General features: G+C 29.0%; 1 protein-coding gene across 1 annotated transcript in view; it reads left to right on the top strand.

The window, feature by feature from the left end:
* Nucleotides 1-22231, top strand: part of sli (slit guidance ligand) — a 152293-nt gene extending 130062 nt beyond the window's left edge. Inside the window, 8 exon segments of the mRNA XM_065511091.1 lie at nt 9357-9725; nt 9791-9862; nt 9934-10077; nt 10418-10941; nt 14201-15201; nt 15267-15423; nt 16951-17093; nt 17188-22231. Coding sequence (XP_065367163.1) covers nt 9357-9725; nt 9791-9862; nt 9934-10077; nt 10418-10941; nt 14201-15201; nt 15267-15423; nt 16951-17093; nt 17188-19335 — 4558 coding nt within the window. The 3' untranslated portion in view covers nt 19336-22231.
* Nucleotides 22232-25142: the final 2911 nt, after the last annotated feature.

The raw sequence follows: 25142 nt of genomic DNA, 5'->3' as shown, positions 1-25142 counted from the left end.
TCCAAATTACTTATCATATTTTTCTGCAAACCTTAATGTTAATTTTGTTAAAACTTGAGTCATATCCTCATACAATAATTCCACTATACTGAGTAACAAACGAGTACAATATAATAAATATGAATACATTTAGAGATACTGGATTTTTTATTTATCAACTAAAATAGAGGATATATGTAGCTACTTTCCCTCATATAAAGTACATATTTATTTCAGTCGGTTTTAAAATCTGAACAATCCATAATTCATTCATTCAATTAAAATCCAAAATGTAGATAAAAGACATACATTGACAATATATTTTGGATATAATTGGAATTTAAAATTACACATGAATTACACATTCACTCAATTACACATGGGCTACACATCCAAGTTAAAATTACACACAATATGTGTAATTACACATGAAATGGCAACACTGATTATACATCAAGCTTTATCAACGTTGCCGAATCTTTGCTTAATAAAGTGGTCTTGGGGAATTACACAATAAAGATTTGCAATATTTGATTTTATTATTCGATTTATTAAATATTTTGATTAATAACATCACTTATAGATCATGGCCTTCACCTATTTCAATGTAATCATTATAAATGTCATCCTCAATATCACTTTCGGTGACCGTTTAAAAATCACATTTTCCATCACATTCAACTCCACTTTAATGTAAGTTAATATTTTGATTATTAATTGCGATTCTTCTAATATTTCGCCAGCTAAATAACAAAGATTTTATTCCGTACCATTTATTTTCATTGATTCAAGTCCTAAGATACAAATTTTGAAAGATTTGTTTTTAGAATTGTAACTTCTTGCAGTAATATTTATAGAAAGAGCTATCGGAACACTTATCTACAGTGATCGAAAGTCCCTTTGTCTTTAGTTATTTGTCGATTTTCAGAAACAATACAATTTTTGTGAGTCATTATTACTTATTTAAATTTAGAATTATGAAAAATTTTAAGAAATTTAATAAATTTAAATATATATGAACATTTATTCGTTTTATTCGATTATTCTACATAAAATTGTTCGAATTACTCGTTATTCGAAAATAGCCATTTTTAAATTGTTCGAATAATTATTCGTAAGAAATTATTCGATTAATCGAACGATCATTAGTCGAATGAATACCCTAGTACGTATGTATTAGGGTATTCAATTAATCGGGTTTCTAGTTTATTCGGTTAACCGAGCAAATAATTAATCGGGGTTTAGATTTATTCGGTTAATAATCGGTTAATTTAAAATTATTCGATTAACCGAATAATGTCTATTTTAATTTTACATTGAAAATACAATCACGAATTTTGTGTACAAAAACATAAAAAACAAACAAAACATAACAATTCAACCAAAAAATAATAGCAAATAAGGTATTTGAGATCCTTTTTGTATACAAAAAACTAAATTTTTTTTAGGATTTTGGTGAGATCTTCTGAAATAATGTTTTAAAAAAAAGAATATAATTTTTTTCCTCTTAAACGATTTTTTTCTTTAGATTTAATAAAACTTGACTTGGAAAAAACTCTCTCGATGATAGTAGATGTTGGAGAAATCGAAAGCATGATAAAGAATATCCAATATCTCAGCTTTTTAGTTTTTTCTAAGCATATCAAATATTTCGTTATATCATCGGATTGTTTTAAATATTGAATACTTTTGATAGTTTCGTTAAGTTCTGCCCATTTGAAAGTATTGTGAAATGAAATTTATTGAATATTTAAACCTTGTTTTTATACTTAGGTTTATTGTATTACTATGTATTACTATTTATTACTGAATAAAATAAAAATAAAATAAAAAAAATAAAAAATAAACATGTAAATGCATACAAAGTTTCAAATACATGTAAATTAAATATGTCAGTTGTTATTCTCACTTGAAAAAAAATATAATTTTAATTTGAATTGAAATGGAAAAATAAATACAAAAAGATATGTTAAAGTGCAAAAAAAGGAATTTCGGTTAATCGACACAAATTAATCGGTTTATTTGTTATTTGAAAATCGGCAATTTTAAATTATTCGAACAGTTAACCGTCCAAAATTAATCGGTTAACCGATTAACGGTTAATCGATTGAATACCCTAGTATGTATGTATTTATGAACATTAGACCCGCCCTTAAAAAATAGTTTTGTTTTGCTAAGGCTAACCAGATAATTAGAACACGCGTGTCTATAAACGATTGAAAGTTGCAAAATTGGGTATATAATACATGTTTTTAAGTTAGTATGCAGATTGATAAAAATGTATATTTACTGCAATTGACGGCTAATATAGTAGCAATTGTAAACCCTGTTTTTAACATTCGAAATAAATCGTATCTTTCAGAGAATATGGTATTTTTAACAAGGAATACGAATGTCGAGTGAAATATAACCAAGTTATTATCATTTTTCCATGCCATAAATTCAACTAATCTGCATTATTTGTATTGTTTGCCCTCTGTTTTGCATTCGAAAGTTATGCAAAAACTGATTTTGAGCAGAGAAATACGAGTAAAATTTTATATCTTAAATAGCTAAATTTTTAAAGAAATAGGAAAAAACTATTGTTAATCTACACAATTTCACAACTTTCATTCGATTTCCGATAGTAAATTTTACATCATTTAATTTTAGAGACTAAAGAACAAAATAAGGGCAGAACTAATGAACATACAACCTTAAAATTTGCTGTATAATATGTTTGCTTATGCATTAGAAAAGTTGTACGTGTTAATCATCATATTCATTAAAAAATGGTTAATTGAAAAATGAGCATCAATTGGAAGTATTTGCTTATACTTATGTATGTAAGTACATAGATATATAAAATATATGTATGTGCGAAGACATGATATACACACAAGGTATTTGGTTTTCTTATTACCCTGCGTTTTTAAAAGTAGCAATTACGAAACTTTGAATCGTTATCACTAGTTTTTTCTCTAACCAAAGAAAACCAAGTGATGGTCAGTTGGTTACTTTTATAATTTATATATATTCAATGAAAAAATCGATAGTCTTTTAGATATTTAAATTAAATTAATGTTCAAACGAGCAATTCAAATTTCATACTCATTTGATTAAAAAACATCAAATTATTGTGGCACTTTCTTCTTCTCTGTCGATAAAATCCTTCTTTAAAAAAAAAACACATACAGTGAACGTCCAGTAGTACGAACGCTCTTTATTACGAATTTCCAATAATACGAATGGCAAAATATTTGCATTGACTACTCTATAGTACGAATAGATGGACATTTTTTCTTTTCGAAAGTACGAATGGTGGTTTGTTATAAGAATTTTAGTTTTATTTACGTATGAATCAAGTTTTTATTATGTTTTTACTTCATTCTTTCGCGGTCATCCACGTTTAGCGAAGTTATTGTAAAGTTTTTTTTATTTTTAAAAGTGTTTTGTGTTTTTAACTGTCAAAATGTCAAAAAAATTTCTTTCCAAGATAAATTAAAAATTACTGGAGGATGCACTTTACAAGTTGTTTTTAGCACAAAGAAAATTCCATATCACAGTCGGTGGACAATAATTAAAATGCGAAGCTGTGGAGCTGCACAAAAAATTCTACAATGGTCAGTTTTTTGCCAGTGATGGTTGGCTAACAAAATTTAAAAAGCGTTATGGAATACGATTGTTAAAAGAGTATTAAATGGGCTGTTGAGAACAAAGTAATAAACGTCAATGTTTAATGAAGGATTTTTTAAATAAATATGTAGATTGTTTTTTTTTTTGTTATATTTATATGTACATAATTAGTACATATGTTCTTTCATGCCTGTTTAAGTACGAAAAATTAATTGTTCAATAATACGAATTCTTCGGACCTGACAATATATAATTCGTACTACTGGACGTCCACTGTAATGTAAAATTTTTGAATTGATGCAAACAATTTAAATCTCAAACAATCTCGTATTTTGATGAAAACATTTACATATTTTCATCAGATGGATACCACTATTCTATAGATATTTATGTATCATAGGTAATATCAATATATCTGCAATAAATTTTACAAAAAAAAATTGTAAATGTCAACTATTTTTGATGTGTTGCAAACGGAATGACAAAATCAATATACGACCCATCTTTTCAGTGGTGAGTACACAAATAATTCAAAATGTAAGCATTTCAGTGGAAAGTAGTAATTACAATCATACAAATAGATTTTAATTACTCGTTTCCCCTTTTTTAGAATTTTAATTGGCATATGGTTTATTAAATATATTTCCAAAAAACCGAAGAATTTCAAAACCGATCGGTTTCGATTTTGTGAAAATTTATTAAATATTAAAATACTAAAGAAACAAAATCAATGGCTATACAAATACAGTTGGGAAACAAATAGCACCACTAGGACACTTTATTTATTTTTCCAAAAACACATAATTAGTGTTGGTATTTTTTCAAATGTTGATATTTAATAAATAGCTTAGCATGTTCCCTATATTAAAAATGTAGTACTTCTCTTGGAATTATTACTGTAATATTTTTTTTAGCAATTTAAAGTAAAAATTACTAAAAAAATTACGAAAAATAAAATAGCACCACTTACACATTTTTTATAAAAACAGATTTGTTTCGCAAAATAGCTTTAAAAGATTTGATTTTTATTTTTATTATTTCGTTCATAAAGTTTAACAAAAAGCTAATATTCTAAATAAAATCAGTCCAAGAATGGCCCATCTTTTAAATGCTAGACATATCGCCAAGCGCATTAAGTTCCCAAAGGAACATCGACATTGGCCAGTCCAAAAGTGGAATAATATTTTATGGACAGATGAGAGTAAATTTGTCATATTTGTTGGAAAAGGTTCTCGCTTATACGTCAGACGTCCTCAAAACTCGAATACAATCCAAAATATACTACAAAAACCATTAAACATGAAGAGGTTTTTTTTGGGGGTGGTGCTATTTTTTTCCCAGCTGTATGTACATACTAAATACATACATATGTATCGGTGCTATAAATAATACTACTTTTGTTTATTCAATACTACTAGAAAATTGTAATTTGGGTACTCAGTAATACTATATACTTTTATCGAAAATGTTGCATTATTTTTTCTTCAAAATTAAAGAAATTAACAATCATTGTCAGAAATAAGATCAGTATTTTAAATGAACTCATTCTTTTTTAAAATGTTTCTTTTTGAGAAATTGAATCCTGTTCTTCCATGGTGGGTCTGTTTTTCCATACAAATATATTGTAAATTTGTCTAAAAAGTAAATACCTATGAATAATTGCTAGTTTCCGGATTCGGGTTTAGGCCTTGAAAACCCGCTGAACTGAACACGAAACTCTAATACATTAACTTTTACGAACGCGACAAGTGCAACCGCTTAGTTAGTTGATAAAGCATTACAGAACGCGGAACAAGGTCCATGAACTGCAGTATACTTGCTACATACAAATAATTTAGAACTGTGTGAGAGTCTTTAACAGTATTAAATTGAGGTTAATAGGTTTTATTGCCACATTTGATTGTTTTTAAAGTAAATTTTGATGGGCAAAATAGCATCTAACGTGTGCTCGAACATACAAAATAAATCAAAGTTTTATACGTGAGAAATATTTACACATATGTATGCATGTACATATCTAGATACTTATATACAAATGTATGTATGTATGTATACTGTAGAACATACATTGTATCGTAGCCCCAATGGCACTTAAATCAATAAACTCAATTAGAAGAGGTCACAGAGACGCACTAACATGGTGTATCAAATTTAATTGAGATTCCATTTATAGTTAATGTAAGAATTCAGTTTGTGGACATACATACTTACATGTACATGTGTATTCGTTTTTTAAATAGGTTATAAAAGTGGAGACTGTTTTTTAGGCCCTCCACCATCACTAGTGGTGAATAACATAAGTGCATCATCATCCCGTGTATAACACAGATAAATATTCATCTGAAACCCTATAAAGTATATTGATAGAAAAAAGTTATGGACCAACATGTGAGACAACTTCGAACAAAATTGATGTATTTATTTTCCCAAAATAATTTCCAACATCGCATAGTGAGGTCAATAATCGCATAGTGATGAGGTCAATGAAGGCAGCAAAAATTTCGATTTATTGACTGAACATTAAAGCATTTAATTTTCTTCAAATAATGCAGTCAATTTCGCGCATATTTTCTCATTTTGTACATATCTGAAAATCTCAAAAAAAAATGTCGAAGATTTCATTGATTATAGCAGATATAAAAATTGACGGGTATCCCGGGAATTTTGCCAATTTTTACTACCCGATTCCCGGGATTTTTAGTCGGGATCGCCGGGAATTAAAAACTGACGAAACTACAAAGAAAACAGTTAGAGCTCTATGTGAAAAACGTGAAAAGTTTGTTTTTACAGTTTTTCGTTTATATCTCGGCCATAATATTGAATTAATTCATTTTACTAAAAGGCTTAAAAAATGTTTTTCAATTAATTTTGTAAATAAAACTGAATGAAGAAAAAACATTTCAACTAAATTTGTGGTAGATTTGAATCAAAAAAAATGTAATCATTTGAATAAATTTTGTTATCAGTTAACTTCAAAATTAATTTAATTTAAATTAAGCTTTTGAATGAAGCTAAAGAATCATATTGTTACGAAATTGTACTTGAATTCAAATATAACGATTTTAAGGGCTGATTTAAAAGTAGCATAATGCTTTCAAAAAACAGTGCTGTAATAGCAAACTGTAATATATCTGTGGGCATTATTAAATAAAAGCTTTCAGTTGACCATTGATCGTAAGTTGGCAACGCTGTTTGCTGCGACCGTATATTCTAACTCGAATATTCAGTTAAAGAACATTGTATAAATAGAGCTTTCTAGATGGTTATGCAGTGTTATAAATAGTGGCAGAGGTTGCAGTCGTGTGTGAGTTTATCAGATACGCTCTTCGAATATACATCAACTGAGTGCCTTAAAGTGTGCAGTATTTTTCAAGTGAATTCGTGTACATTATAAAGTGTCTGTATTTCTGAGAATTTATAAACGTGTATAAAAAAAACATGGAGTGACTATTTAATTCTGTTGTTGTACATTTTTAAATAAATAAAGAGTTGTTACAATTTTCAAACTACTAAACGGCTTTTATTTGCAATCAAAAGTATAATTACCAACATCTTTATACGCCAGAGTCATAAAAAATTGAACATTTTGGATTAAACACAAAATATTGCAAGAAAAACATGGAATTTGTTGCTAATTGAATTATTCTATTATATCCATATATTTTTTAAGTTCTACACTATTTTCAATTGTATTTTAGAAATATCTAATTGAATTTCAGAAATGTCTAATTATATTTCAGAATTTTCTACTGTATTTCAGAATTTTTCAATTTTATTTCAGAAATTTCAATTTAGTATTGAAAAAGACAATTTACTAAAAAAAAATTTACTGGTTTTTGCTATTAAAAAATTCGCGGGAATAACCAGGATTGAAAAGATTTTTTAATTTCCTCTCGGGAAAGGAAAAAGTCCGGGAAATTAGGCACCCTATCACAGCTCCAAAACGGAAACTAAAGAGTTTGCTAGTCAATTGTTTTGTAGATTGTTCGGGACGGAATCATATCAGAATATTTCTGATGAAAATTGAATGATGGACTTTGTTTTCGAATGTTTTTAAACAATAACAATACTTGAATTGTTAACTTTAACGTTATTTTTTGTTTTTCTTTAACAATAAAATATTAAAAACCTATATTAAAACTTCATTCTTTACTTTTTAAAAAAAAATAAATTATTCGAATAATTCGATTAATTTTAAATGTGTGATCGAATTATTCGAGCAAGTTAAAATCTCTTATTCGAATTATTCGTTTTATTCAAACAAAACAAAAATTTAATAATGCGTAGAATAAAATATACATAGAAACGTTACTGAGAGGGAAGAAAACAAAAACCTAAGTCTGCTGTCAAAATATTAATAAAATGCAACTACAAAATTCACGAAATCAATTTGTTGTTGTGTCAGTCATAAAATAAAATTCAGCGCAAATAAGTTTTATATAATCATAACTCGTAGTACCAAATTTAGTACCGTTTGATCCATAATTTTCCATAGCTACCATATAAGGACTACTCTTGAAAATTTCATTAATGAGCTTATTGAGAAAACTTATTTTATAACTATACAACTAAAAAATATTGTGCATTTTTATATGAATTTGTATGAAAATACGTACTTTTAATTACGTTTTTCTTTATAACTCCTGAACTAATCGAGTCTCCATCGAAATTTTTTTGTTCGAATATAGTACAGAGTTTAGGTGTCCTCATACCTTGTTCTATTTGAAATTTTAACACCGCGATCTTTGATATTATTCACACCATTTTATGGACAATATCTTTGCCTTTAAAATGGAATCAAAAATTATGTTGGACTTTAAGTAGTTCCAATGTTATACAATTTTTGAAAATTTTAACAAATTTTTCAATTTTCAAATCGCGATATTTTTGAAATGGAAAGGGTTTCCGATTAAAAAGTCATTGATTTGAGGAACCCTTTGGAACCGTAATATGTGTGGTAAATTTAATTAAAATCGAAGATGTCAAATCTGCAAATAGCAGTTTTCTGTCTGTTTTGATATGATTCTCCTCCCTATGGAGATTTAGAAATGGAATCACTGTGATATGTAGTCAAATAGCTTATAAGCTATACTGATTTAAAAATACTTTGGAATGTAAATTACAACAATTTTCAATCAACAATCAAATTTTTGGTATACGTATGTAAGTAATTAAAATGTTTTAATTATACCCTACACCACCATAATGCGTTTGTGCAGATGTTTGTAACGCCCAAAAATATTGGTCTAAAGTATACCGATCGACTTAGAATCACTTTCTGAATCACGGTCCATTATTTCACCTAGCCCCCATACAATTGTCCTCCCGAAATTGGACTTTATCGGTCATAAATTTTTAATTTTTATATGTATCTCCACAAATGTCGCAAAAATTTTGTTATAGCACATTCAAAGATAATTTTGGGACGAAATTATAGCCGAAATCTAAACAGTTTATACTGATGTTTTTTGCATTTGAGTTAATATCTCTAACGAATAACCCAAATTAACGGTTTTAATTATTTATTTATTTATTCATTTCTTGGTACAATTTATATTATAATTACATGATTTAATTTTGTTGTAAATATGTATTTAATTTATTATTTTTCTGTTGCCAAAATGATGGGAAATTACTTAGTTTCGATTAAAATTACTTAATTTGTCTCGGTCTGAATGGGCTATTACCAAGCATATCGTTTCAACTTTTCAGATCAACACAAAAACATCAGTCATGCATTTTAAACAATTATTTTATTTTAGCAATTTGGCTTCAAATCCTTTCAATTGTAACTGCCATTTGGCGTGGTTCTCCGATTGGCTGCGAAAGAAGGCGTTGAATGGTGGAGCCGCACGTTGTTTTGCTCCTTCCAAAGTGCGCGATGTACAAATAAAGGATTTACCACACAATGAGTTTAAATGTACATCCGATAACAACGACGGGTGCTTAGGAGAAGACTATTGCCCACCCATGTGTACGTGTACTGGAACTGTTGTACGATGCTCTCGTAATAACTTAACAGAAATTCCTCGAGGGTTACCAAGTGAAACATCTGAGCTGTATCTAGAGTCAAATGAAATTACAATGATACACCAGGATCGTATACGTCATTTAAAATCCCTTGCACGATTGTAAGTATACATAGTCCATTACATTTCGAATGAAACCTAATCAAGATTTTTTTTTGTTTTTGTAGAGATTTGAGTAATAACCAGATAACCATGCTTTCGGACTACACTTTTGCCAACCTTACAAAGCTTTCCACATTGTAAGTAAACCATGTCATACAAAAACTAAGGTACATATTGTTCACATTAAGATTTTAAATTATAATTTTAGAATAATATCGTACAACAATTTACAATGTTTGCAACGAAATGCATTGAGTGGTCTAAATAATCTACGAGTACTGTCTTTACATGGAAATCAAATTTCAATGATGCCAGAAGGTTCCTTTCAAGATCTCAAGTCATTAACTCACATGTATGTACAGAAGGTCGATTCAAGAAAATTTATTTTTGTTTCTGATTTCTTCAACTCTTAATGCAAAATAAGAATCCTTGTAAAATAAAAAAACTTTGAAAAATTGTTCAGATTTTTCCAAGGTCGATAAGTGTTCGGACAAATCAATTTTATTCAAAAGATGTATCATAGTTTGTATGTATATGAAACATAATCTATAAAAATTCTCGTTTCAATCGTAAGAATTCTTATTACGCATTAAGAGTTGCATTAAGTCTTAAAATAGATCTTTGATAAAATGCCCTAGATCTATATGCAGAAGTAGCTTATCTCTATATACATATGTAACATTTATTTTTAGAGCTCTTGGCAACAATCCCTTGTACTGCGACTGTTCGCTTAAGTGGTTTTCTGACTGGATAAAACTGGACTATGTCGAGCCGGGAATCGCAAGGTGCTCAGAGCCGGATTATATGAAGGACAAACTTATCCTATCTACACCCTCGCACAATTTTGTGTGTAAAGGCAAAGTGAACAATGACATATTGGCGAAATGTGATACCTGCTTCACATATCCTTGTCAGAATAAAGCAAAGTGTGTATCATTACCTCAAAGGGATTATCAATGCCTCTGCCAGCCTGGATTTCATGGCAAACATTGCGAATTCATGATTGACGCATGTTATGGAAATCCATGTAGAAATAATGCCACCTGTACCGTGTTAGAGGAAGGCCGCTTCAGTTGTCAATGTGCCCCCGGATATACGGGAGCCCGCTGTGAAACCAATATTGACGACTGCTTGGGATCAATAAAGTGTCAAAATAACGCAACCTGCATAGATGGCATTGAATCATATACATGCGAATGTCAACCAGGATTCACCGGTAAGTTTATAAGTACATAACTATATTGTAAAGTCTTTATTGAAATTTTGTCCCAAATACAATTCAAAATAGGCCTTCTTCTTCTGTTAGGACATATGAGCGGAGTTCAGTATTAACTGCGAACAATTCAATGGCAATCCAGTAACAAAATACACACAAAAAACAATAAAATTTTGAATATGGTATAGTGCATGGTACAACAATATAAGGTAGACTCATTAGGAACTACATACTAGGGTATTCAATCGGTTAACCGTTAATCGGTTAGCCGATTAATTTTTGTCGGTTAACAGTTCGAATAATTCAAAATTGCCGATTTTCGAATAACAAATAAACCGATTAAATTGTGTCGATTAACCGAAATTTCTTTATTTTGCACTTTAACATATTTATTTTGTATTTATTTTTCCATTTTAATTCAAATACAAATGTCAAAGTAAAATTACATGTTTTTTTCGAACATCCAAGAAACAAGTTTAGTGAGTATAACAACTGACATATTTAATTTACATGTATTTGTCGGATAAGAACATGAAAATAGACAAAACTGGGGACTCTACTGAAACGAGTTTTATCAGAACTTATCGATATTATTAAAAGTATTTAAAATCTAAAAAATCCAATGGTATATTGGAGGATTTTATATGCTTAGAAAAAACTAAAAAAAATAACTGAGATATTGGATATTCTTTACCATGCCTTACTTTCGATTTCTCCAACATCTGCAATCAGCGAGAGAGTTCTTTCCAAGTCGAGTTTTATTAAAACTAAAAAAAATTATTTACTTTTTGGTTAAATTGTTATGTTTTGTTTATTTGTATGTAAAATTTAATCCTTTTACGCGTTTCTATTATTTTTCCAGTAAAAATATTTACTCTTCACATTGTTAGTCAATTAATGTATTTAAATATAAATGAAAATTGGAATGATTCTTCTAATGTTGTATGTCTGATAAACAAAACTGCATATATATTTTTTTAACAAAACTAAAGTTGACTAAAATACTTATAAAATTTGAAAAAAGCACTCGTTTCTATTATTTTTTCCAACACTGTTCCATTATTTTTCGATATCGTTTTTTTACGTTTAGTTTTCAGCGGGTATGAAAACTTTCGTATTGACCTAAAATACCACCAAACAATTTTTTAGCTTGTTCTAAGAAGCGCAACCCGTGCCGACTTAGCGATTTACTTTTTAGGTGCATTTACAAGGGGACAAATTATTTTTTTTTTTTCAGTTTTTGTAAAAATTTTGCCATTAAATAATTACTTTTGCAATTTAAATTAAAATAATTGAAATGTGGACGTAATTGTCGTTCTAATGAGATATAAAAGACAAAATTTGGTTGATAAATGTTAAAGTTATTAAAAATTCCCCATTCCATTAACGTGTCTCAGGCCATTAGAACAAGAAATGTAGGAACAAAATTAACATATTTTAAGAAATATTAAAACAAAAGTTTATTCTTACTTAAAATATATCCATATTTACTTGTATATGAGTTTTTATCTTCATAGGATACATTTAACCTATTCACGATATTTATGTTTTAATTTTTGATTTTCACCTTTACTTAATTTTGTTATTCGCAAATATCTTTCGTAAGATAGATTTTGATGAAACTTAAGAAAAATATAACATGAAGTCTAGTATTTACAATAACAGTACAAAAAAGGAAATTAACCCTTAAGAGCACTAGGGGTCCAAATGACCCTGAACTTTTAAAATCACGAAAAACACAGTGTACTGTTATTGTAAATACTAGACTTCGTGTTATATTTTTCTTAAGTTTCATCAAAATCTATCTTACGAAAGATATTTGCGAATAACAAAATTAAGTAAAGGTGAAAATCAAAAATTAAAACATAAATATCGTTTAAAATATAAAATAAATTATTGTATTTGTACAAGTTAAGAGCTCTACAAAAGCTTTGCAAATTAAAGGCGCAACTAAGAATAATAAAAACATAAACATTTTGTGATTGTGGTTATTTTTAATTAATCGTCTGCGCCTTTTATTATTTTAAATAAATATTTTTATGTTCATACTAGGGTACCTAATTTCCCGGACTTTTTTCTTTCCCGGGAGGAAATTATAAAATCGTTTCTTTCCCGGGAATTTGTTAACACTAAATTAAAAAAAATCGGTGCCAACTAACTATCTGTTGCTAATTAGCAACAAATTTAGCCATCGAAATGAATCTGAAAATTGTAACATTTAGAAGAAATTCCCGACAAACATTTCCTGAAAATTAACAAAAAAAATATTCCCGAGAATACCCGGCAAATTTTTTCCGCGTAGGAACCCTAGTACATACATACTATAGTTGGAGTTTCGTGAGGTATACAAATGAAAATATTTAAAAACATAAATAACCTTTAACTTATGATGTGGTGGTTAATTTTACACCCTCTCTACATTTTTTTTTAAGTTTTATCAAAAAGGCTTGCGAAATAATATGCCTGGTTTTCTGTACCAATTAACATTTTTTTGTTTTAATTTTTTTAAATATTGTTTTTTAAAGTAAAATTATACATTCGGTTTCAATAAACAATTTTATAATAGCAAATAAACAATCAGAGTCAAATTCATTAAATTAAAAAATTAAATATAGTCAGTTTAAACTATTATTATGCCAATAAAATGTTGTAATAAGCTATAAATACTTACACATAGTAATATATTAGTGTTTTCTCCTATTCAAATCATCTTGAACAAAAGTTTCAAGGGTTTTTGGGTTTTAGGCCGTGGTAGTCATTCTCGTGGAATTGTTCATATGTCATATTTCATATGGTTTTCACTAAAATATCGTCAAATACTAAAAAAAATGTTGGTCTCTTTTATTTGGAATTATTAAAATGCTTGACTATTGATAGTGTTAAAATTAAATCAGATTTAATGTTTATGAAAATGTTAATAAATAAAAAATGTTCCAATCATAAAATTTACCGATTTGAGAAACAAATTTTAAAACCCGGTTATCCCAAAATCAACCTAAAAACTCGTGTTTTACAGTTAATAAATAATAAATTTCATTTTATTTTTCTTAGTTCATTAAAATCAAAATGTACCATTAGATAAAAAAACAAATTCCATAAAGTTCCTCTCAGTGGATTCTCTTTCAACCTCTTAGTGGATTCTCTATACATACACTTAGTTTTATATTTTAAGGTCCGATTTAATATAAAATACGAAATGTACCATAAAAAGTAACATAAGCATCTCATTCATTTAGTACCATTTTTTTTTTAATTTCAGGAGAATATTGCGATACTAAAATAAAGTTTTGCAGTGATGATTTCAATCCATGTTCGAATGGTGCTACATGTCAGGATCACTTCACACATTACTCATGCGACTGTATGCCAGGTTTTCATGGAATAAACTGTACCGACAATATTGACGACTGTCAAAACCATATTTGTAAAAATGGTGGTACTTGCATTGACGGGATTAACGATTACATATGCATGTGCCCCGAAGACTTTACGGGTAAATATTGTGAGGGTCACAATATGGTATCCATGATGTATCCCCAAACTTCACCCTGCCAAAACCATGAGTGTAAGCACGGTGTGTGTTTTCAACCAAATCCAGCAGGATCTGATTATTTATGTAAATGTCATCCCGGATACACCGGAAAATGGTGCGAATATTTAACGAGCATCAGTTTCGTACATAATAATTCATTTGTGGAGATGGAACCGCTGCGAACGAAACCCGAGGCGAATGTGACGATTGTTTTTAGCACCACTGAACAAAATGGTATTCTAATGTATGATGGCCAGGACGCACATTGGGCTGTTGAGCTATTTAATGGTAGAATACGTGTTAGTTACGATGTCGGTAACTATCCTGTCTCGACCATGTACAGCTTTGAAATGGTAGCCGACGGCAAATATCATTTAGTTGAACTGCTGTCCATTAAGAAAAACTTTACCTTACGCGTAGACCGAGGACTTGCTAGGTCTATTATTAATGATGGATCAAATGAATATCTAAAGCTTACAACTCCGCTCTATTTAGGCGGCTTACCTTTTGAGCCCGCCCAACAAGCATACAAAAATTGGCAAATTCGCAACCTGACTAGTTTTAAGGGATGCATGAAAGAAGTGTGGATTAATCACAAATTGGTCGATTTTGAAAATGCGGCTCGACAACAAAAAATCACTCCAGGATGTGCTTTATTAGAAGGAGAAAATACTGGACCCGACGATGAACGTGATTTTATGGACGAAACGCCTCATAATAGTAAAGAAGTAAGTACATTATTAATGCTAATAACACCTCATAAAATCTAACCGAAAATTTATATCGATTTCAGGTTGATCCATGCGAAAATAATAAATGTCGACGAGGAAGTCGATGTGTCCCCAACTTAAGCTCTCGGGATGGCTATCAATGCAAATGCAAACACGGACAAAGAGGACGATATTGTGATCAAGGTGAGGGCACTACTACCGAGCCCCCAACAAACACTGGTATTAATCACTCATTTATTCATTCATTACTAACTACTATCATACTTAATAAGTTTCCAATCTCTTATAGAGTCCGTCTGTTATCTATAACGTGTAATTGTTTTAAATATTAAATATTTGTTTAACAATGTTCCACTTTTGATTATCTATCGATCATGGATGGATTCATAATCAATTTCTATCTATTTGTTAAAAATTGGTTTAAAATCCACAATTTTCATAACAAAAAATAAACTTTAAAGACACAATTTTATCATATTGATAATTGTGGATCGTAGGTCAAAAAACTAAATTTCGAGTAAAATGGCTTTAAATATTTGATGTTATCATAAATCGCTTGATTGGAAAAATAAAGCAAAATACATTTTAGTAAAATAAGAAAACTATCTGAATGTGTTTAGGACATTTCATAAAAAAAATATCATGAACATAAAATATGAACATATATGTTATTGGATCTACAAGTAATATATACAGAAGTATTATTTTCTTTAAAGAAATTATAGTCGAAGTGCGAAATATGCATATTTATGCAAGGTTAATATTGATAATAACGTATCATCATTTCAAAAATGTTTAAAGTGATGGACAAAAAACCAATGAAAAATTAAAAGTATCTGTGATATAAACATAATTTCTTACATTTGATCATTATTTTGTTTTTTTTATTATTTCTTAACATAATCATCATTATCTATCAAACATTCGATTTTGGTATTTTTGTTGTTACGTTATTTTACATTTTAGGTGACGAATATGAATTCATGCTAAGCATATTCATTGTTTTCATAGGATTTGGAGAAATATGTTGATTATGCGGCAATTTCTTTTATAACCTGACCAGTAACATTTGTTTTGGTTTTAAAAACCCCCTCCAATTTAGTATAAGGTGGTGTCGATTCTACAACATTTACAAAAACCACATGCGATCATACGTTCCGCAACTCCATTTTTCTCGGGAGTGAGGGACATGTTATTTGTTGAGCTTTGTTTGTTTATTTTTATTGATGTTCTGATTTAATAGTGAATTCTCTAATTGTAAAGTGAATGGCGTTCATCAAACGCGACACACAAATTATACCTTTGATCTCAGTACATGTCCCATTATCACTCTCCAAATTTAATAAAATGTCTAGCACATAACAAATTTATGTCATCATATAATGGGCTGCCATCCCATTATATCATTTATAATTACATACATATGTGTATATCGATGGCTTAATATAAAAAAGGTATAACTTGATTTTTTGTTCCTTTACAGGAGAAGGAAACAACTTAATAAAATTCACGCAATTTTAGACACAAACCAAGTTTTAATGCTATTTTTAATAAGAAGAGACGTCTCATTTTATTTCTCATTTAAAATTTATTTTCTTTTATTATTTAATATACCCTTTTTACATTGATATACATACATATTTGAAAAAAAAAATTAGTTACGCCTTTTTTATATTAAGCCATAGATATATAATTATATAGTATTTTTTATTTAATTAACAATCAATTCCAATAAACTTCTTACAGCTACTTCAACTTGTCGAAAAGAGCAAGTTCGAGAATATTATACGGAGAACGACTGCCGATCTCGCCAACCACTTAAGTACGCAAAGTGTGTGGGAGGATGCGGGAATCAATGTTGTGCTGCAAAAATCGTTCGAAGACGGAAGGTAAGATTTCTTTACTGTTAAACAAATTATGAAGTTTGAAATATTTTAAATATGCAAGAACGCAGCTATTAATTAACATTTATATATTTTGCAGGTGCGCATGGTATGCAGCAATAATAGAAAGTATATTAAAAATCTTGACATTGTAAGAAAATGTGGATGCACAAAGAAGTGCTACTGACTGAAAGATGCGACTACCCAATTGCATAACAGCAGCTTAGATACAAATTTAGAACAACGTAAAAATATCACCATATTAAATAATAATAATAATAATTATAAGAATAATAGTAATTATGATAAGTATAATATTAGTAGTAATAGTTTTAGCGATAGTATTAGGGTAACAGAAAATTTATTTAATTCATTTACTAAAAGTAAAATAGGGGAAAAGTCTAGTGCAAATGCAAAAGACAACAGCCAGAAGGGACATGTTGAAGATTACGTAAACGAATATGAGACTGAAGACAACGAAGACAGTTACGACAGTGACGAGCTTAATGAACGTATGCAGCTTAATCCAAGTACTGACTATTACGATGAAGAGGAAGATGATATGTATTCCGATATATATGACGGCGGGGAGGAAGATGAGCCAGAATTATTGCCCAAAGCAAAAGAATTGGTGCAATTATCTATCAATGATAGAACGAAAACAGACGATGATGAAGAAGATATGGGCTATGATGAAGACGACGAACGTATAGCAATTGCTGTGGAACGGCCTAAAGAACTGCGCTCTCGTGTTGATATTAATAGCGATTTTTCAAATGGAGAGGGAAGTGGAAGCCTTGGAAGCCAAAATGTGCATAGCTCATACAAGGGCAAAACTAATGATAGACTAAGGTTTGATTATATGAATTCATTTCGTCGAAAACAACAAAAGTTGTTTACCGACGATACACATAGTGATGTTGGAGTTGTTGCATCGGAAGTTGATTTGCGAGAAAGCAGTGGCAATTTTGCTAACGATGATGAAGATAATGATGACGACAGCGATGACGATGATGATAGCGATGGGTTTTTCAACTCAAAACGGAAATCTAATAGCCGTTACTTTAGAAAAAACACAAACGATGCTATAAAGATTATATCTACGCCTTTGGGAAAAGTTGGCATAGTGTATCAGCAATCTCCTACGCATGTTGATGGTAAAATTACCGAAAATGTGGACAAAAAATCAACATCGTTCACTGACTTTGATGCCCTATCGCCAGACCCAGAGAGCAGTCATCGTTTGGCGTCTTCTCATCCGAAAATTACTCCCGTCTTAACACCCGATGGCAAGGTTGCCCTGCTTTACCGCGGCGACTCTGAAAACTCCAAGTACGAACCAATTCGAAATCTAACAACTCACAAATTCAATAACCTCAATGAACCAAATCCGGATAGAAAAACACTTATTAGTTCAACTAACATTGATTCTAGTGGTAGCAGTGAGTACAGCGACGCTGATTCGACGTCAGACATGGACGAAGATTCGGATTTGAACATTTCAATTAATAATAATAACAATAATAACATCAAAAGCAATAATGGCATTAAAGTGACGACTGAGGAACAAGCTGCAATTTTACCAGCCCCCGATGCTGCTCCTACTACCGGGTCCTTTATTATAAGACCAACTGATTCCGTTTTGCCCATGATAAATCGACCTCTGTCTGAAGTTCTTGGCATTAAAAAGAATCAGTTTAAGCAATTTAGAATTAAAGACTCGTCCACAACAACAGAATCAGCATCAGGATCACTGGCTACAGCTAATATGGATAATTCAGATACAAACACATTGCATTTTCTAACAAAAGTCAATTTGGCCGATTATCCTACTTCATCGCGTACACACAACTATGATTTTGACTTTAGTCGTGACAACACAATGCTCGACGAACGTTCACGTAGCAAGGAACTTCAAACAAAATCCGAGAACAACGGCAATCAACAAATGATGGGTACCAATGAGCCAATGAACGAAGAAATTTTGTCAAAGACAGAAGTTGTCAACTTGGCTATCATACCACACTTTGACGAAGAGCTCGAACGTCTCCAAAGATTACGTGAGTACGAGGAACGACGTCATCATCGACAACGACATAGACAAAAACAGAATGAAGAGGATTTATCCGGCATCCATTGCATCATGCAGGCCATGATGGGTATTGCTGCAATATCAACCGTTTTTGGTATGCTAGGTACATTTTTCAAGCAACGTATACTAGATCAATTACGCTTAATGCACTGGTAGTACAACAAGGGTATTCGATTGTTTATTTCTTCACAATTGAATACCCCCTCACCTGAGTTGTTAATATTATCGTTGTTTCTCTGTTTACGCTCCTCTCGACAATATAATTCAAAACGACAAACACAAAACCCACATAGTTTTGCAGTGGCATTTGCAATGAAATTTTCAAAATACATATATGTATTCCCACTTCCTAGGATTTTATTGCAAAATCTATTTCATTCTATATAATTATAAATTCATATATACACTCATATTATACTTTTGACATTCAGCTACATACTACGTACATTAATTTAACTATTACATAAATAGAAAGTGCGTGATCCTCGTCGGATTCGGAAATTAACTAGCAATAATTTAATTGCATATATAATCTTTTGTGACTAACAAATAACTAAACTATTACAAACTTAATCTACTAATACATACATACATATAACTAACGTACATACATACATATTTACAAGCGATACATATACATACATACAAACAAACATACATATATACAAATTCAGATAATGTGGAAGCTACCCAGAAGTAATCGTATATAAATACATACATTTACTTACATACAAAGATACATTGCTTATATACAATAGCATACATATATACAGTACATACGATGTACATACATATATATTAGGAATAATTTCAACAACAAAAAAATTGTGTATTCGGATTCTGTGATATCATACCTTATCTAGTACCTGCTGCTAAAACCACTGATTCTGAGCGACGGTTTTTTTAGGGAAGAACAGCTGAATATTTTCAAAATCATACTTACCATTCGATTCTACACGTACTTCTACAGTAAGCTTCATTTAATACTTTTAGAATGCATCAGGATTATATTAAGAGACCGAAAAAATCATTTTTTGTTTTCTTTCAAAAAATTCCACACTATAAAAATATCCGCTTGGAAAAATGGTACAAAAATATTTATTCTATCAGTACCCTTTAAGATGTTTTGACGGGTAATTTTTAATATCCATTTTATTTACTTTGCTTTCACTTTTTCTTTTTACAAAGTTAAAATTTAGCGATAGCTTTTTTATAAAATTTAATGTATTGCCATATACATATATGTATGTATATGAAATATTGTATTTTGAGGAATACATATATATCTGATTTGACTGAAATGTATGGTAATGCTAATAAAATTGACAGTTAATAATTGATTAGAGAAAAAAAAACATTGGTTGATGTCTGTCAAAATTTGTTTCAGGTTTAACTTAACAGCGCGTTAAGATACGTTTAAGTAACATGTAAAAAACTAGCTCTAAGACGTCATATTTATAAAACCATTACAGTTACGATGCATTCTACTAAGGCTACATTTTCTACTCTGTAACAAGTGTCGCTTAAAATCACCACTTTCAGCTGTAGATATAAAATTACGGAATGTTTGAAACACCTTTTTGTTCACCGGTATCATAAAGTCAAAATTTTTAAATGAAGCCTAATATATGTATGTAGTACGTAGCATACCCATAAAGGGGATATATAAGAGAAATACTCAGTATTTTATTTTTATTTCACATGTCGTCCACTTACTTTAATTCTTTATTTGCGAGTATCATTTAAAATTTCTCCCTCTCTGAACACATTACAAAACTTTTCGAATGAAAATTGGTAAATATCTTTAACTTTGTCAATTACATAAACCGCAGTATTCCAAAGAAATTTTACTTAGATTTATTAAAAAAAATAATTGAAAACCATGTTTAATTATACATAGGCCTGTTAACTTATCAAAACTGTTGTTACCAACATAAAATATAATATTAATTTTATCTGTGGTCAAACTTTAACTATTAACAGGTTAAAAAGTTAATCGGCCTTTTGCTATGTATTAGGCAGTAGTATCAAATGAAATATTATGTATTGAAAATTATGTTGCTGCGCTGTATGTCAAACTTACATAAATATCGTCTACGACTAAATGTTTTTAAAATATTTTCAAATAATTTTTATAAAAATTTTTTAGACGAACGAATATCATTGTTCGAAATGCAGTAACATAAATTGAAACAGTTTAAACTTAATATCTCAGTTAAAAACAACTTTACTGGTAATTTGAAAGGTGTATTATCAAATTACGGAGATGTGGTTTGTTTGAGCACAATTATGAACACAATGCACATTCCATCCCAAACTGCAACAAATAAATAATGTTACAAAAAATATAACAAAAACAAAAAAGTACCAAACTGATAAACAAACGAACAAATCCCTTTTAAAGACAATTAACAACCAAATCTGACCACAAAAAAATCCCTTACTGATTCCCCTTAACATATTCAAAATTGAATATGTTCGTTGAATTGTATTTTTTATACAAAAACCAACTACATTTAAACATACATACAGACATACATACATATGTATGTATATATATAAAATACATACTATACATACATATGTTGTTTAATTATAATATAATAAGAATTTTTAATATTTATTAACGAATTTTTCAACTAATCGTTGCAAAATAACTTAGATTAAAAAAAAAAAGAATAGAAAAGCTCAATTGGTGAACATATATTATTATAAATAACAAACAATAATGAAACGAAATAACATCTAAGCTGGGTAGTCGCATGTAAAAATAATAAACAAAATTAATAATAAATATATTTATTAAATATAGTCTTAAGTGATTCTTATAAACTACAAATATTATACAATTAAATATAACTACATAGATATTTTTAATAATTTAGATTAAGCAAAAACAAACCCCACGTCCCCCACAAATGAAAACCATTCCTGCAATCGTCCTTTTTTATGTGCAAACTCAATGAGAATCAATCAAGCCTACCTACCTACCAGTTCGGTGATAATCGAATTAAAATAGAGAATAAATTAATTTTCAATACTTTAAATAACTTACCCCCATTAACACGAAGCCTGGTTAGGTGTTAACTAATAGTTATACTGTCGGTTAAAATTATTTTTGTATGAAAACTGTCAGTATAACTATTAGTTAAAACATAACCAGGCTTCGTGTTACTGGGGGTAAGAGTAACTAATATATAAGTTAAAATTTATCAATCAATCACCACTTTTTATCTAAATTCATGCTATCAAGATTTCAAATTTGTCATTTACATTTGTATGTACATTAGGGTTATAACTAAATTGTGTCCCTAGCACCACGCGATGTCAAAAGTTATGTTATTTACGATAACATTTTTCGGTTCATTTTGGAATAAAAACCTTACCCACAAAAACAATTTTTTAAAGTCAAAATTTTCTCAAATTTTTATTACTTTTTTATTTTTTTATTGTAAAACATTCATTCCCGTAAATTTTAAATATAGATTCGAGCCACATATTTGCGTTTTGTAGGTGAACTTTTTTGACAACCGCGAAAAAGTAATATGTACAATAAATAACTTTCAATGGTCTATTCGACTATACTGGGGCCATTTTGAAATTTGCAAAAAATATAAAAAGTTATAGCCCTAATTTTTCAATTAAAAAATATCAAGATTTTTACAGCCTTTTTGCACATACGTCTTCAAACTTTTATTTTTGTGTCAGTTAAATTATTTTTTTTAATTTGATTAGATACATGGACCTACCTGATAACATATTTTTATTTAATCTGTAACAATTAAGTACTTTAACTTCATACATGTCTTGGTCATTGTCAGATTTTTATTAAAATTACCAAGTAATATTAAAAACTAAACACATTTCCAAAATTAATATGTTTATGATAATCGAATCCTAAAGTGTTGATTATACGGTGTCGACACGATCGTGAACTTGAATTTTTTGGTCCACATCAGGATTATTTAATTATTTTGAGCGATTTTTTATGATAAAATTTAATTTTTTTCTTACAACACTCAATTAAAATATGCTAATACTGATACAAAATTTATATAATGAATCCTAGTAATAGTAAATATGCTAATATGTTCAACTTTTTTTACTGCTTCGGTATTTTGAGGTCCAAAAACGTATGTATACGTTCTTATTATAGCAAATTCAAACGGTATGATTGATTGTCACGTTTGCACAAACTTGTAAAATTATTTTTTTTTTCTTCAATTTTTCTATTTAAAAGCAAAATATGTAAATTATTTTTTTAAGTGTAACTTAAAGAAAATTATTAAAAGATAAGAAGAAAAAGTGGTGTGAATATTATTCACATACGTTATACAAAAATTGATTTCCGGTATCATTTATAGTTTTTGTTTTTATTGCTTTAATCATAAATTAGATATGTCCATATTGTGTTGGTTTATTTCATCCTTCTTTATTATACATAAATGTACAATAATATTATAATTACAAACATCACATATAAGAATAAATATTATATAATTAATATACATACAAATGTATTTGTATAAAATTTTGTTTTTGTCTACTGTATGTAACTAACTTTATTCTAATATCTATGTATCCATTAATACAAAACAATTTATCAAATGTGTCGAAATAAAAAAAATCGTCAAAACATAAAAATTGTTTTAATATTTTATTTATTTTAAATTTTATAGAGAATATCCATATGAATCGTTTATTTCAAAAACCAGTCAAACAACGAATGATTGATTTTGAGTACTTCAAAGAAAACTTCCTAGCTTCCTAAAAATTACTATTACAAAATTAATACTTTTCCTATGAAAAGTATTAACAAAACTTTTTTATCGAGATTTGCACCAAGGTTAGACCTAGTGGATAGTAATTCAGACACAATTTTTCAAAAAGATCGGTCAAGAACTCTCTGAGTTCTCTGAGTTAAATCAAGATGATTTAAATAGGAAAAAACACTAAAATATTACTATATGTAAGTATTTAGAGTAGTGTTTATAAAAAACCGACTTTTTTAAAAACCGGATTTTCGGTTAACCGAAAATTGGCCTTTTTTAAAAAACCGGTTTTTCGGTTAACCGACATTGAAAAAACCGGTTAACCGTCATATATGTGTAGAAAACATAAAATGTCCAATAAAGTATATACAGCTTTAAAATTTGTAGTTTTTAGTATTCAGGAATGGGTAATATTAAATAACTATAAATATCCATTTTATTTTGTAAAAATTTCAAAATTATTATCTCAGTCAAATGGAATTGAGTATAAATATGTTACTAAATAGATATATAATATACTTGTTTTAATTATTGGTGTATTCATTAAATTTCAACCAAAAAATATAAATCAATTTTTTAATTAAATATTTGATAATTTTGAAATTTATTATCACCTCGACTTTCTGATATGAAACAGAAAATGTTACAAGTCCCAAAAAAGGACTTATAAGATGCAAACGCACTTCTTCTTAGCTGTGATTATTTGTCATTATAAATCATACCAAATAATTAATAAAACTTCATTATCAGATTTTAAAAATATTTCAAATCATAGATTTTAGAACGTTTTATGTCTCTCCTGTAATATTTCTTAAAAGCTAACGAAATGATTAATAAATTAAAATTGTATGAACAAAACACACTAAAGAAGTCAAATTTATTGAAAGAAGGTAGGTATGTACATCAAATTCAATTTAACGTTTGGTAAAGTCATCACTAAGTTTTTAATGAATCATTAGTAAGATGTAGCCTAAACTTATAGAATTATGCGGAATTTAATTTTAATTTTTAATAGTTTCATTATTTGCAAATAAGTTTTTTAGTATATTCATCGTCCTCTACTATTTAGAATCATTGTAATTCATAAAAATATTAATCTAAAGAGGTTTGTATTGTAAATCAGAAGTTTAAGTTTCAAATAAGACCAATAATGTGTACACAATGAATATTAAAAATAGGCAAAAACATGAG

Source organism: Calliphora vicina, chromosome 5 (genome assembly GCF_958450345.1).
Source record: "Calliphora vicina chromosome 5, idCalVici1.1, whole genome shotgun sequence".
Classification (NCBI taxonomy): Eukaryota; Metazoa; Arthropoda; class Insecta; order Diptera; family Calliphoridae; genus Calliphora; species Calliphora vicina.
Note: the sequence above shows the minus strand (reverse complement) of the source record. Positions and strands in the feature narration are given on the sequence as shown.